This window comes from Chiloscyllium plagiosum, unplaced genomic scaffold, assembly GCF_037043375.1.
Source record: "Chiloscyllium plagiosum isolate Xiang-an unplaced genomic scaffold, Cpla_swu_hap1 HiC_scaffold_23, whole genome shotgun sequence".
In the NCBI taxonomy this organism is placed as follows: domain Eukaryota; kingdom Metazoa; phylum Chordata; class Chondrichthyes; order Orectolobiformes; family Hemiscylliidae; genus Chiloscyllium; species Chiloscyllium plagiosum.
In genome coordinates this window covers 28,736,321-28,750,997 of record NW_028270161.1, presented here as the reverse complement: position 1 = coordinate 28,750,997, position 14,677 = coordinate 28,736,321, and the positions used below count along the sequence as shown (strand labels likewise).

The following is a 14,677-nucleotide window of genomic DNA, read 5'->3' as shown; positions in this document are numbered from 1 at the left end:
GGGATGTATTCAGGTTGCTGAGGAAAGTGAGAGTGGAAATTGCTAGACTCCAGCCACAACTGTCCACTTTAAATTAGCAAGGAGAATCAACCTGTCTCTCCTCAGGACTTGGGACAATAGTTGATCAAGGCAGAAGTAATCTACCAAACAGAAATTGAGCAAGATTAAATTTTATCTTGTATGATGGCAGTTTTCTTTATGGAATGGCTTATTTAAGAAACAAAATATTGTCCGGGAGTCCTCACTTAAAGTTGGGGGTACATTCCTGAAAGTTGCAACTTTACGTGAATCATGGTTTCCCATAGGAGTTAATATTAAAGTCAGAGTTGGGTATCTTAGGATAATGTTTTGCCTAGAAAAGGCATGGGTAAAACTGTGCTTTCCTAGCCAAGAAAATGCAAAACTAAAGGAATCACTTTTAATATGTCAGAAACACTGTATAAATTTAAATTAGACAACACTCATCATTTTCTCTTCAGCAGCCCCTCTGGGATTAATTGCTGCTACACCAATTGATGGGTGCTAAGATGATTGATAAGTTCAACATACAATCTATAGACTCTGTCATGTTTGGACAGGTTTTGCTTGCAATGTCAGTATCCTCCTGCATTAGTGCCTTCCCAAATGGACCTGCTCTCATTTTGGTTAGTCACAATGAGTTGTTGAAGGTGTTTGAATTTCTAGAAATGTTTGAAGACATCAATACAATATTTCATTAGTGGTGGCTTGAAGTAATCCAGAGCTTCAGTACTTGGCTTTGGACAAGACTTTGCTATTGAGATTCTTTGGGAGATATTGTTGGTTTTGAATTGAGGCAGCATCAAGCGACAAGGCATTGATAGAGTGAATGGGGTGAAGGGTTAGGATCACCAATATTTTACTCTTTGTAACAGTCAATGGCATTATTGATTCTTCTGTTTCCTCTGGTATTGTGCTGTCTGTTCAGGGTATTCTCCAATCCCCAACTCCAATTTCTTCCATTTTCCAATACCCCTCGATTCCATTACTGATTAAACATCTATGTTTGCCTTCAGTGTACTTAAGAATGCAGTCTTTACAGCCATCATCACTACAGAATTTCACAGATTCATTAGCCTCTTCAAAAAGAGATTTCTCCTCATCTCTGTCTTAAATGGGCAACACCTTACTGTGAGATTATACTGTCTGGTCCTAAATTGTCCCATAAGGAGAAACGATGTCTCAACATCTGCCCTATTAAACTTTCAGAATCTTAGATTTTTCATTCTTCTGTAAAGTACAGGCTGTAGTGAGTTCAGGTACTACTAACTCAATGTCTCCTCATAAGAACATCCCTCCATAGTTGGGATCAACTTAGTGAACCTACTCTGAACAGTTTTCATTACCAGCTTTCTGCCATTTTTCTCCTTTAAATTATGTACAGCTACTCTACTCTCCCTACCAAAGTACATAACCTCACGTTGCTGCACATCATATTACATCTGCCAAGTTTTTTGCCAATTCAGCTAAGCTGTCTATATCCCTGTGTAGACTCTTTTTGTCATCCTCACCACTTGCACTCCCACCTATTTTTGTGTTGTCTGTAAACTTGCCGATAGTACCACTCACTTCTGTCTTTGAAGGCACATATGTTGTATGTAACTGTGGCCCCAACACTGAATGCTGTTGTACTCCATCAGTTACAGATTGCCATCCTGAGAATGCTCCCCTTACCCAACTTTCTGTCATCTTACTAGAATCATCGAGTCATAGACTCCTAACAGTGCAGACAGATGCTGTTCAACCCATTGAGTATGCTATACCCCTCCAAAAACCATCCCACCCAGACCCATTTTATCCCTGTAACCCCACATAGGGGCTTGCCCCATGACTAAATCGTATAGCCTGTAAGGCCTTGGATACTATGGGGCAGTTTTTAGCATGGCCAATCACCCAACCTGCACATCTTTGGATTGTGGGAAGAAACTAGAGCACCTGGTGGTAACCCACGCAGAGACAGGGAGAGCATGCAAGCTCAACACAGACAGTCACGTGAGGCTGGAATCAAATTCCTTCCTTCAGAAGGGTGAGGTGGGATCTAACTGAAACTTACAGAATACTGAACGGCCTTTACAGAGCGGAAGTTGGGAAGATGTTTCCGTTGGTAGGAGAGACTTGGACCCAAAGGGACAGCCTTATCGTAAAGGGAAGACTTTTTAGACAGAGATAAGGAGAAACTTCTTCAGAATCTATGGAATTCACTGCCACAGAAGGCTGTGGAGGCCAGGTCTTTGAGTATATTTAAGACTGAGATAGATAGGTTCTTGATTGTAAAGGGGATCAAGGGTTATAGGGAGAAAGCAGGAAAATGGGGTTGAGAAATTTACCAGTCATGATTGATGGTGGAGCAGATTCAATGGGCTGAATAGCTTAATTCTTGCTCCGATGTCTTATGGTCAAATCTGGGTCCCTGCCATTGTGACTCAGCAGTTTTAACCACTGTGTTACTGTGTTAGCTAATTCTTATCACATTAATATACTATCCTCAATACCAAGAGCTTTTATCTTAGTGAGTCACAGAGTTATTGAGATGTACAGCATGGAAACAGACCCTTTGGTCCAACTCGTCATGCCGACCAGATATCCTAAAGATATCCTTAAGTGTTGTAATTGTACCTGCCTCCACCACTTCCTCTGCCATCTGATTCCATACATGCACCACTCTCTACGTGAGAAAGTTGCTAGTTAGATATCTTTTAAATCTTGCCCCTCTCATCTTAAACCTATGTCCTCTGGTTTTGGACTCTCCCACTCCTGGAAAAAGAATATGTCTATTCACCCTTTCCATGTCCCTCATGATTTTATAAACTTCTGTAATGTCATTCCCTCAGCCTCTGAAACTACAGTGAAAATAGCCCCAGTATATTCAGCTTCTCATTATAGTTCAAACCCTCCAACTTTGGCAATACCCTTGTAAATCTTTTCAGAATCCTTCCTTTAACAGTATCCTTCCTGTATCAGGGGGGACGAGTATTCCAATAATGGCCTAACCAGTGTCCAGTACAGCCACAAGATCTCCAAACTCCTATACTCAATGCACTGACCAATAAAGGCAAGCATACCAAACGTCACCTTCACTATCCTATCTACCTGTGACTCCGCTTTCAAGGAATTATGAACCCACACTCCAAGGTCCCTTTGTTCAGCAACACTCTCCAGGACCTTACCATTAAGTGTATAAATCCTGCCCTGAGTTGCCTTTCCAAAATGCAGCACCTCACATTTATATAAATTAAGCTCCACCTGCCAATCCTCAGCCCATTGTCCCAAATGATTACAATCACATTGTTCTCAGGTAAACTTCTTCACTGTCCACTGCACCTCCAATTTGGTGTCATCTGCAAACTCACTAACCATACCTCATATGCTCAGATCCTGTGTGGCATCTTATTAAACACCTTTGGAAATCCAAATAAATTGCATCTAATGGTTCTGCTTTATCTATCCTGCTTGTTAATGCCATCAAAAATTCTCATAAATTTATCAGGCATGATTTCCCCGTCTTTAAACCATGCTAATTCAATTTGATTATATTATGTATTTCTCTGCTATTACATATTTTATAATAGATTTCCTAATGACACATTTTAAGCTAAACAATTTATAGTTACCTTTTTTTTGTATCCCTCCTTTTTTAAATAAGGTTTTTGCATTGCCAGTTTTTCAAACCTTCTATGAGTTGTCCATAATCAAAGGTTTCTGAGGTGATTACTACCAGTTCATCTGCTATTTTAGTAATTAAGTTTTTTGGTATTTTAGGGCACAACCCATAGGTCCAAGCAACCTATTGATCTTTAGCCCCATTAGTTTCCCTTGTACTTTTTCACCAGTGATATATGTTCTGTTTATCTCCTCTCTCTTCTCCCATGCCTCCTCATCCTTTTATCTTTGATTATTTAATGTATTTGGGATGCTGTTCGTGTCTTCTACCTCAAAGATTTGTGCAAAGGATTTAGTCAACTTCTTTGCCTTTTCCTGGTTCCCTGTTATTACTTCCTCAGTCTCATTCTCTAAGAACCCTATGTTTACTTTGGCCTTCTTATCCTTTTCATATATTCAAAGACGTTCCTATCTGTTATCATATTTCTTGCTAGTTTACTCTCAACCTTTATTTTCTCCCTCGTTATAATATGTTTGGTCATTTTTTAATGGTTTTTAAAAAAAATTCACCTCTAACTATTAATCTTTGCCACGTTATATGTTTTTCTTTCAATTTTATACTGTCCTTAACTTCCTTAGTTAACCATGAATGGTTTATTCCCTTTGTAGAATCCTTCTTCCTCACTAGAGTATGTAATGAACTATTTTCTTAAATGTTTGCCACTATCAATTGTCTTTTCTGCTCATCCACTTTCCCAGTCCACTACATCCAATTCTGCCATTATTTCATCATAATTATTCCTGCCTAGGTTCAGCACAGGTGCATCCAATATTTCCCACTCTCAAACTGAATACTAAATTCTGCATGTGTGGTCACTGTTCTCTTGAGGATCTTTCACTCTGAGATCATTTATTGAACCCACTTCATTATACATGGCAGATCAAGAAGTTGGATCTACAATATATTGTTCCAGGAAACTATCCTGAATATGCTATCTGAATTCTTTCTTATGGCTTCTGCCAATTTTATTTTCCAAAGGTACTTGAAGATTAAAGTCACCCATGATTAATGTTCAAGCATTTTATATGTCCTCATTGTCTCCTGATTTACTGTCTGTCCTACGATATACTGTTAGATATCAGTGTTGTCTTCCCAGAGTTATTTTTTGACTCCGACATCTTCGAATCCAAGATTGTTTCTTGTTCCATCAAGTAATAACAAAACTAGCCTCAGTCTTTTTCTTTCTGCCCATCATTTTCAAAAGTCATATACCCCTAAATATTTTGTTCCCAACTGTGATCTTGTAACCAGATCTCTATGGCTATATGATCATTTCCATTGACCTCTTTTTATGCTGTTAATTCATTTCCGTTCTGAATACTATGTGCATTTTTCCTTTTACCATTTTTCCCCCCTTTGACCTTATTTGCTTTTATTTTTATGTTTGTAAACACTGTCCCTTCCTATTGCATCCCAGGTATTATTAGGCAAGTAGCTGCACTGCAGTTCTGTCATATCCCTTTACTTTGTAAGTTTACATATCTCCTCTCTCCATGACATCGTCACAGGAAGTGATGCTGACTGCACTCAATCAAGTATTAATAATTTCAGACCGATATACGATATGTCACTAGGCAGGGCATGTAGTGAAAAATGTAGTCTTTAGAATAACTTGATTTATTCATTATCTGTCATTATCTGTCAGCCAAGTTTACAACAAGACCAAGGAATCAGTACAATAAAAATGTATTATGGACATGATCCACAATAAATCTAGATGACAAAGGTCTGTTTCACAAGTCAAAGAATATCTTGAGGGAAGTTCAGAAACAGATGATAATAGCTGAGTCGATGGCAGAGTCCACAAGAGCAGAACCTGGAGAGGTGAGTTGCACAGGAAAAAGATTGGAAAGATGAACTCCAAGTGGTGCGATGGGTGGGAAGTCAGCGAGAAAATCATGGGACTGCAGCCCATAAGGTTACAGCAACAAGCGCTTGATGGGCCCCTCAGCAGATGGATTGGAGCCAGGGTAGTTAAAAAGGTGGTGAGGAAAATATTTCAAGAATTAAGATTTAATAAGTCAACTGTAAAAGTAAGGAGAGATCAAAGGAGGGGAAAAAAAGATCAAAGTCAGCAAAATGTAAATATTTACTTTTAAAAATTAGTTATAGTATTTGGTTAATATTACAATATTAAACTGGAGGTGATATTGAATTATCCTTATTGTATTAAAAATATTTGTTGAGCATTGATGTATATGGATTGAAAGAGCACACAAACTGGGTAACCCAGAGAGACTGTTTCTATAGTTTTAATGCAAGACTATGGACTAAAATAATTATTTTAAACTCGTGTGGTGTGCACTCCCTGCTGGCCCCGATTTTGAATTGGCTAGCATTAAACTTGAAATTCTGACTCTATCATTAGTTTTAAAATTTAACAAAACTGCAGCCATTAGATTAAGTAAACATATGTGTAAATAAATGATCAGGAGTAGTGATTATACACATTTTCAATACATAGGACCGTTATCTATGACTCTATGCTAGCTGAAGGAATGCACCTTTAAATACAAAAACTGTGAAAAGACTGTAGATTAGGAACTGATGCATTTTTAACATTGTTTCTAATTTTGCAGTTAATAAAAAGCTGCTATGTCATTTTGTTTTAATTTGTACAAAATAGAAACAAAAACCAACAATTCTTTGACTATTGAATACAGTGTAAAGTATAGGAAATTAGAGCTTTTAAATTGTGGTGCATTTTCCCTTACTTTGCCTGTCATTAACTGTTTCAAAGAAAGTTGGCAATTCATGAAATTCTTCTCATTCCTTCATAAGCATTCTTGCATGTGTTGATGTATATTTTGTTCCACAAATCCACTTGACACAAGTTTCAGTACAATGGCAGATGCTTTATTATCAGAAAGCTGGCGAGATTCTAAATGTCCCTAAAAGTAGTCGTGCATCTACTTGTCCACGAATCTCTGCCCTGCACACAAAGACAGTTTTTTTTATAGGGATTAAACAAAAGGTTCATCAGTCACATGGTCAATTGTCATTACATAGTTTAAGATAGGTAATTATGAATTTACAAAACCCAATGAATGTTGATGTCCTGTGATAATTTGTGAATGGATTACAGGGACTGGTTATCGTATTCTTCTTGATCATGTGTTGATAGGAAGAAATTAAAACAGAAGGGTTTTGCCTGTTCTCAATGGGTGATTCACATACCTATGCTAATATGGAGGGGAAGTAAGACAATGGGAGCAAGCGGCAGTTTAACAGGGTTGTGGCCAAGGCTATCAATCTTGTCTGGGAAGGGCTACAGGGGAATCCACATGTGTGGCTCCACTAGGCTCCTCTTCTGGGATACAGTCAGCCTCCCTCCTACTGAGATGTTCTGTCTATATTGTAAGAGGACAGACTTCCAATTGATACTGCAGTGAGTCTTTTTGGCAGCGGAATGTTTGACCCTTGAGTGCCCAATGTGCCTTGAAGGAGAAGTAAAACATGGAATTGATCCCTTGTGGCTTTCTAACTTCCTCACATATCCCTTGCTACTTCAGGACATTCCATACTAAATATTAAAATAATAGTTGAAGTTGACAATAACTATACATTTATATTTAAACTTTTATTTAATTACACCCTTTTCATATATCCCTCAATTATTGGAAAATTTGAGGCAATTTAAACTTGTAAGATTACAAATTAAAAATTGTAAAGTAAATGCACAATTCAAAAAAAGAACATAAGTAATAATCAGTAATTTGATATTTGGTCAGATTTAGCCCAGGTCAATATAGGATCCATCCATGTGACTGAGGGAAACGAGAGAGAAAATAGCTGGGGCCTTAACAAATATCATTGCATCATTTTTGAACACGGGGGATGTCCTGGAGGACTGGAGAATTGCTACTATTGTCCCCTTGTTTAAGAAGGGTAGCAGGGATAATCCAAGTAATCATAGACCGGTGAGCCTGACATCAGTGGTAGGGAAGCTGATGGAGAAGATACTGCGGGATAGGGTCTGTTCCCATTTAGAAGAAAATGGATTTATCAGAGGTAGGCAGCATGATTTTGTGCAGGGAAGGTCATGTCTTACCAACTTAATAGAATTCATTGAAGAAGTGACAAAATTGATTGATGAGGGAAGGGCTATAGATGTCCTATTCGTGGACTTCAGTAAGGCATGTGATAAGGTTCCCCATGGTAGGCTGATGGAGAAGGTGAAGTCATTTGGGGTCCAGGGTGTACTAGCAAGATGGATAGAGAACTGGCTGGGCAACAGGAGACAGAGAGTAGTAGTGGAAGGGAGTCTCTCAAAATGGAGACCTGTGACCAGTGGTGTTCCACGGGGATCTGTGCTGGGACCACTGTTGTTTGTGATATACATAAATGATTTGGAGGAAGAAATAAGTGGTCTGATTAGCAAGTTTGCAAATGACACTACGATTAGTGGAGTACCAGATAGTGAAGGAGACTCTGAGAATACAGCAGAATATAGATAGATTGGAGAGTTGGGGAGAGAAATAGCAGATGGGGTTCAATCCGGGCAAATGTGAGGTGATGCATTTTAGAAGATCAAGAGGGAACTTTACAGTAAATGGAAAAGTCCTGGGGAAAATTGATGTACAGAGAAATCTGGGTAATCAGGTCCATTGTTCCTTGAAGGTGGCAACGCAGGTCAATAGCATGGTCAAGAAGGCATGCGGCATGTTTTCCTTCATCGGACAGGGTATTGAGTACAAGAGTTGGCAGATTATGTTACGGTTATACAAGACTTTGGTTCAGCCACATTTGGAATATTGCGTACAGTTCTGGTCACCTCATTACCAAAAGGATTTGGATGCTTTGGAGAGGGTGCAGTGGAGGTTCACTAGAATATTGCCTGTTATTAAAAGTGCTAGCTATGAAGAGAGGTTGAGTAGATTAGGATTATTTTCATTAGAAAGACAGAGGTTGAAGGGAGACCTGAGGTCTACAAAATCATGAGAAGTATAGATAGGGTGGATAGCAAGAAGCTTTTTACCCCAGAGTGAGGGACTCAATTACAAGGGGTCATGCGTTCAAAGTGAGAGGGGAAAAATTTAGGGGAGATATACATGGAAAGTTCTTTATGCAGAGGGTGGTGGGTGCCTGGAATACATTCTGGATCAGTGGTGCTGGAAGAACACAGCAATTCAGGCAGCATCCGACGAGCAGCAAAATCGACGTTTCGGGCAAAAGCCCTTCATCAGGAATAAAGAGAGCCTGAAGTGTGGAGAGATAAGCTAGAGGCGGGTGGCATTTTTACAAGAGATAGGGTGGGAAGAGGTGTAATCCAGGTAGCTGTGGGAGTCGGTGGGTTTGTAAAAAATGTCAGTGTCAAGTCGATCGTCACTAATGGAGATGGAGAGGTCCAGGAAGGGGAGGGAGGTGTCAGAGATGGTCCAGGTAAATTTAAGGTCAGGGTGGAATGTGTTGGTGAAGTTGATGAATTGCTCAACCTCCTCGCGGGAGCACAAGGTGGCGCCAATGCAGTCATCAATGTAGCGGAGGAAGAGGTGGGGAATGATGCTGGTGTAATTACGGAAGATCAACTGTTCTACGTAGCCAACAAAGAGACAGGCATAGCTGGGGCCCATATGTGTGCCCATGGCTACCCCTTTGGTCTGGAGGAAGTGGGAGGATTCAAAATTGCATCCACCTGGACACCACGCACTGGCCTATTACCTGCCCGCGACCTCTTCATTTCCAACTGCCGCTGGGACATTAACCGCCATAACCTGTCGACCCCCCTCCCCCACTTCCAACCTCTCACCCTCACAACGCGCAGCCCTCCAATCCCTCTGCTCTAATCCCCACGTCACCATTAAGCCAGCGGATAAAGGGGGCGCAGTGGTAGTCTGGCGCACTGACCTCTACACCGCTGAAGCCAAACGCCAACTCGAGGACACCGCTTCCTACTGCCCCCTCAACCATGACCCCACCCCCATCACCAAACCATCATCTCCCAGACCATACAGAACCTCATCACCTCAGGAGATCTCCCACCCACAGCTTCCAACTTCATAGTCCGGGAACCCCGCACTGCCCGGTTCTACCTCCTTCCCAAGATCCACAAGCCTGACCACCCTGGCCGACCCATTGTCTCAGCATGCTCCTGCCCCACTGAACTCATCTCTACCGACCTCGACACTGTCCTATCCCCCCTAGTCCAGGAACTCCCCACATATGTTCGAGACACCACCCACGCCCTCCACCTCCTCCAAGACTTCCGTTTCCCCGGCCCCCAACGCCTCATCTTCACCATGGATATCCAATCCCTCTACACCTCCATCCGCCATGACCAGAGCCTCCAAGCCCTCCGTTTTTTCCTCTCCAGACGTCCCCAACAGTACCCTTTCACCGACACTCTCATTCGTTTGGCCGAACTGGTCCTCACCCTTAACAATTTCTCCTTTGAATCCTCCCACTTCCTCCAGACCAAAGGGGTAGCCATGGGCACACATATGGGCCCTAGCTATGCCTGTCTCTTTGTTGGCTACGTAGAACAGTTGACCTTCCGTAATTACACCGGCACCACTCCCCACCTCTTCCTCTGCTACATTGATGACTGCATTGGCGCCACCTTGTGCTCCCGCGAGGAGGTTGAGCAATTCATCAACTTCACCAACACATTCCACCCTGACCTTAAATTTACCTGGACCATCTCTGACACCTCCCTCCCCTTCCAGGACCTCTCCATCTCCATTAGTGATGACCGACTTGACACTGACATTTTTTACAAACCCACCGACTCCCACAGCTACCTGGATTACACCTCTTCCCACCCTATCTCTTGCAAAAATGCCATCCCAAAAAGCTCTAGCTTATCTATCCACACTTCAGGCTCTCTGCCTTTATTCCTGATGAAGGGCTTTTGCCCGAAACGTCGATTTTGCTGCTCGTCGGATGCTGCCTGAATTGCTGTGTTCTTCCAGCACCACTGATCCAGAATCTGGTTTCCAGCATCTGCAGTCATTGTTTTTACCCCGCCTGGAATACATTGCCAGCAGAGATGGTAGAGGCGGGCAAGATAGCATCATTTAAGGTGTGTCTAGACAGGTACATGAATGGGCAGGGAGCAAAGGGGTACAGACCCTTAGAAAATAGGCGACAGGTTTAGATAGAAGATCTGGATCAGCGCAGGCTTGCAAGGCCGAAGGACCTCTTCCTGTGCAGTAATTTTCTTTGTTCTTTTCTTTACTCATGGGATAGGAACTTGACGGCAACCCCAGAATTTATTTTCCCTCCCTAATTATCTTCTATAAATCCTATACTGACTTCTTAAAATTATTGTTTTCACAGACAACCACAGCCGGAATGCTTCCTCTGCAGGCTCCCCAGGCCTGTCGGAAATTACCATAATTCCTGATGATCTGATACCACCACCATCATCATCGCATTCTGCCCCAACCAATGATTCCATTCACCAGCTAGCCCCAGGGACATTATGGGACATCAAGAAAGAAAATGATATCGTGAGAAGGGAGCACTCTGCAAATCACTATGGGAGGAGCAGAAGAGACAGATCAGAGAGCCCAGGAAAAGTGGAAAAGTTGAAGCAGCATCGAAGCTCGAAGAAGAATCTTTCAAGGCTCTGTAAAGAAAATAGTAAAAAAACATATGGTGGCAGGACCACCTCTGAAAACAGGACAACTGGGAGGAAATATTTTACAGACACTAAAACAGGGGAGGGCAAGTTTTATGAATCAAACAATGAGAAACATAAACGCGGTAGATCCATGTCTCCAGCTTCCCGAAGGGGAAGGTCTCCTGGAATGGATTATAAAATTGCCGATATCACTGAGAGAAAATTGCTAAAAACACAGAAACACAGGATGAAATCAGCAGATTTTGGCTTACGAACTGATACTGGTGATGTTGATAACTTCCATGAAAATGCCTTAGAACAGGTCATCAAGGACCTTAAACGAGATCTCAGTAAGATCTCCGGTGAGGAGCATACACGTTCAAATCTTGCTATTCAAAGTAACAACACTATAACCCGAAAGTCAACTGTTTCACCTGGGCCATGGAAAATTCCTGGTTCTGATAAGTATCCCAGTATAATGAAATCTGGTGCTGCCACCATGGACAAATGAAATAATAATATATTATTCTCCCAATTGTCAGATAGATGCAGGACATTCAGCATTTCCCCTTATCACGTTATTTATCTAACTTAATTTGAACAGTTACTCAGCCTTATAAACTGGAAGCATTTGCATTAACAATATAGTGAGAATAATATTCAATGGAGCAATGATATGTTTGGTCATAAAAGACTTTAAAGAAAGCAACCAGCAGTATTTTAAACCTTCTGTAAACTGATGTTTACCACTATGCTATGGGGACAGTGACAACATCTGTGAGCCAAACCAATGAACTGTACGGAGCAGTGCAGTATGATTATGTTGGTAACAACATCAGAGAACAAGAATAATATTGGTGCTTTTGTTGAAAACAATGTTTAAAGTATGAAGGATTTACTTCATCTGTAAGCTGCGGTCATATCTGTTGTATCAGTAATCTTTGTACTAGTGGGAACATCAGTTGTTAGAGTCTGGCCTTAAGTAAAACTGCACTGAAGAGTAAGGCACCGAAAAATTGGAAGTCTATGTAAAGCTGAATTTTTGTAAATATTCACTTAATAGGACAAAGGCCTAGCCCAGGGGTTAAAGTTTTCTATAATACCGGAGCCTCATCAGTAGGAATAACACAAGTGAACATATTTAATTTAAATTTCATCTTGTATCAAAGCAACCCAATTTTTAGGTCCACCTCAGTGAACCAAGCACAATAATAGTGTCATAGTAATAATGCAGTTGATTTTCATATTGAAGTTTACTTATGGTGAACGTGAGCACAGTTCACCTACTTTATCCTCTGGCCTAGCCATAATCTGATTTCTGCCATTAATGGTATAGTAAAATCAGGTTTTGGGAAATGCTTCTGTATTGTAGTGCACGTACCTGTATTACCCCCTGATTTTAGGTTTATGGAAAAGTGGGATTATGATTGCAGAAGCAGACTACATTTTGCACAGCTCACAGCTCTTACTTGTGCAGTAATTGCTGTATGCTATCTGTAATCAAATGATCTATGAACATGACATGTCACTTACCCTTTGGATAAATATTGCTGTGTAGTGTTAGTTGTGAATTTACCTTGTACAGTATCTCTATAAATATGATTCCATGTATTATTAGTCACAAAGACTGTAAGTGAGCAACTATTTTTATGAACTGCACCACTGCGGATAAATTAACTTTTACAGAAAACTTGTTTATGATATTCTATCTGAAACACTGTCAAATAAAGTACATACTCTGAAACGAGTGTTGTCCTGAGTGCTTCAACATTTTCCAGCTCAGGCAAAAAAAAATCAACCTTAAATGTACATGCATAAAGCTATCAAAAGATGCACATTCTTTGCTTATATGATACAAGTCAGCATTTTTTGTGTGCCTATGAAATTAACCTTTTTATATTCTATCAATACCTTTTATTCAAAATCTGTAATAATGGTGTTTTACATTTGGTTTAAGATACCAGAATGTTGCTTTTGTCAAAAGTCTCTCTAATCTATTGGAACAGAGTCTTTAAGAATGTTTTATGAAGGTGCTCAACTCCTTTCATGGGATTTGTCAGGACAGTGCCAAAGTATGCCCAACAAAAGGTTAGTTGAAAATATCATTTCAGCTGACAATGTAGAATCTCTCTTGTTACCTTGCAAATTGTAAGGGTAGTGGGCCATTGCCTGATGTTGAGACATGTTACAGTAGTGTAAAAAAAATGCATTAAGTAACTAAAGTAGTGTGACTTTAAAAAGGACAATCCTAAGTTTTTACTTAAAAGTTGATGTTTTAAATTACATAAATTTCAGTCTTCAGATTTTAATCCATAAATTGTGAGCAATGTATCAAAGAAGTCTACAAATAATTGTTAGAGAAAGATAAATCTTAAACTATTCATTGTTCCCTGACTTGTAGTCTCATTCTCTGTGTACCTCGGAAGAAATACCACAAATCATTTAAATCATTCTAGAGTACAGCCAAACTACTTCAATAATCAGTTCAACTGAATTCTTAATCACAGACTTATAATAGAAAGTGCCGGTGGAAACCACGTATCTCACTTCACGGAGAGAGAAGTATAGTAGGTAAGTCATACCTAGGTTGTCGCATCACCTGGCAATAGTGATATTGCTAAATGCATAGGAATTTATACACATTTATCACTCAGCTACTAGTCTCACAGCTCAAAAGGGAGAAAAATTATTTTAAAAGGGTAATGAAAAATAAAATAAATCAAAACATGAAGTAAGATTGCTGGAAGAAATTGGAAGATATTTGTAAGAGTTGCAGATAGAATAGTTGATAGAAGCCTTGCATCTGAGTCAATAGGTTCCAAGCTCAAGTCCCACGCTAGGGCATGATATCCAAGCTGACAATCCATTGAAGTATTGATAGAATGTTGCATTGTTAACAGCTGAGACATTAAGCTGAGCCTGTCAGCCCGCTCAGGCAGATGTAAAAGATTCTGAGCAATATCCCTTAATCAATACCACAAAAAAAATGAGTTAGCCATTTTCACGTTGCTGTTTCTGAGAGTTTACTATGCACAAATTGGCCACTACATTTTCTAAAATAGTGACTGTGCTTCAAAAGAAATTCATTGGTTGTAAAGCATTGGTTGTAAATGCTTGAGACATCCAGTGATTGTGATAAGCGATAAAAATGCAAGCCTTTTCAATAAAGAATTGTAAAAGACTACACTCCATCATCTGTAGAATCTAACAACATGAATACAGATTTAAAGAACTGAATAGCATACTCTTGTTTCTATGGAAAATAAGTTTTCTGATGATATAGGATTATATCTCCAATGATCAATGTTTCAGAATCACAACAAGCCAAAACATGAGCCTCTTAATTCATATAAAATATGTAGTGACATTTTTGTCAATACTGTCAGAAAACAGAGAATTCCATTAGCTCTAAAGAAATCATAACTGTCAGAAAA

General features: G+C 40.0%; 1 protein-coding gene across 19 annotated transcripts in view; it reads left to right on the top strand.

Annotated features, from left to right (window-relative positions):
- LOC122561721 (membrane-associated guanylate kinase, WW and PDZ domain-containing protein 2) overlaps positions 1–12,998 on the top strand; it is a 687,684-nt gene extending 674,686 nt beyond the window's left edge. For 15 of the 19 annotated variants that reach the window (XM_087999522.1, XM_087999521.1, XM_087999517.1 and 12 more), the window contains one exon: positions 10,958–12,998. In XM_087999522.1, coding sequence (XP_087855648.1) covers positions 10,958–11,754 — 797 coding nt within the window. In that variant the 3' untranslated portion in view covers positions 11,755–12,998. The remainder of the gene's footprint in view (positions 1–10,957) is intronic. The other 4 variants (XM_087999524.1, XM_043713788.2, XM_043713789.2 and 1 more) reach the window with 3 other exon arrangements.
- The last annotated feature ends 1,679 nt before the right edge of the window (positions 12,999–14,677 follow it).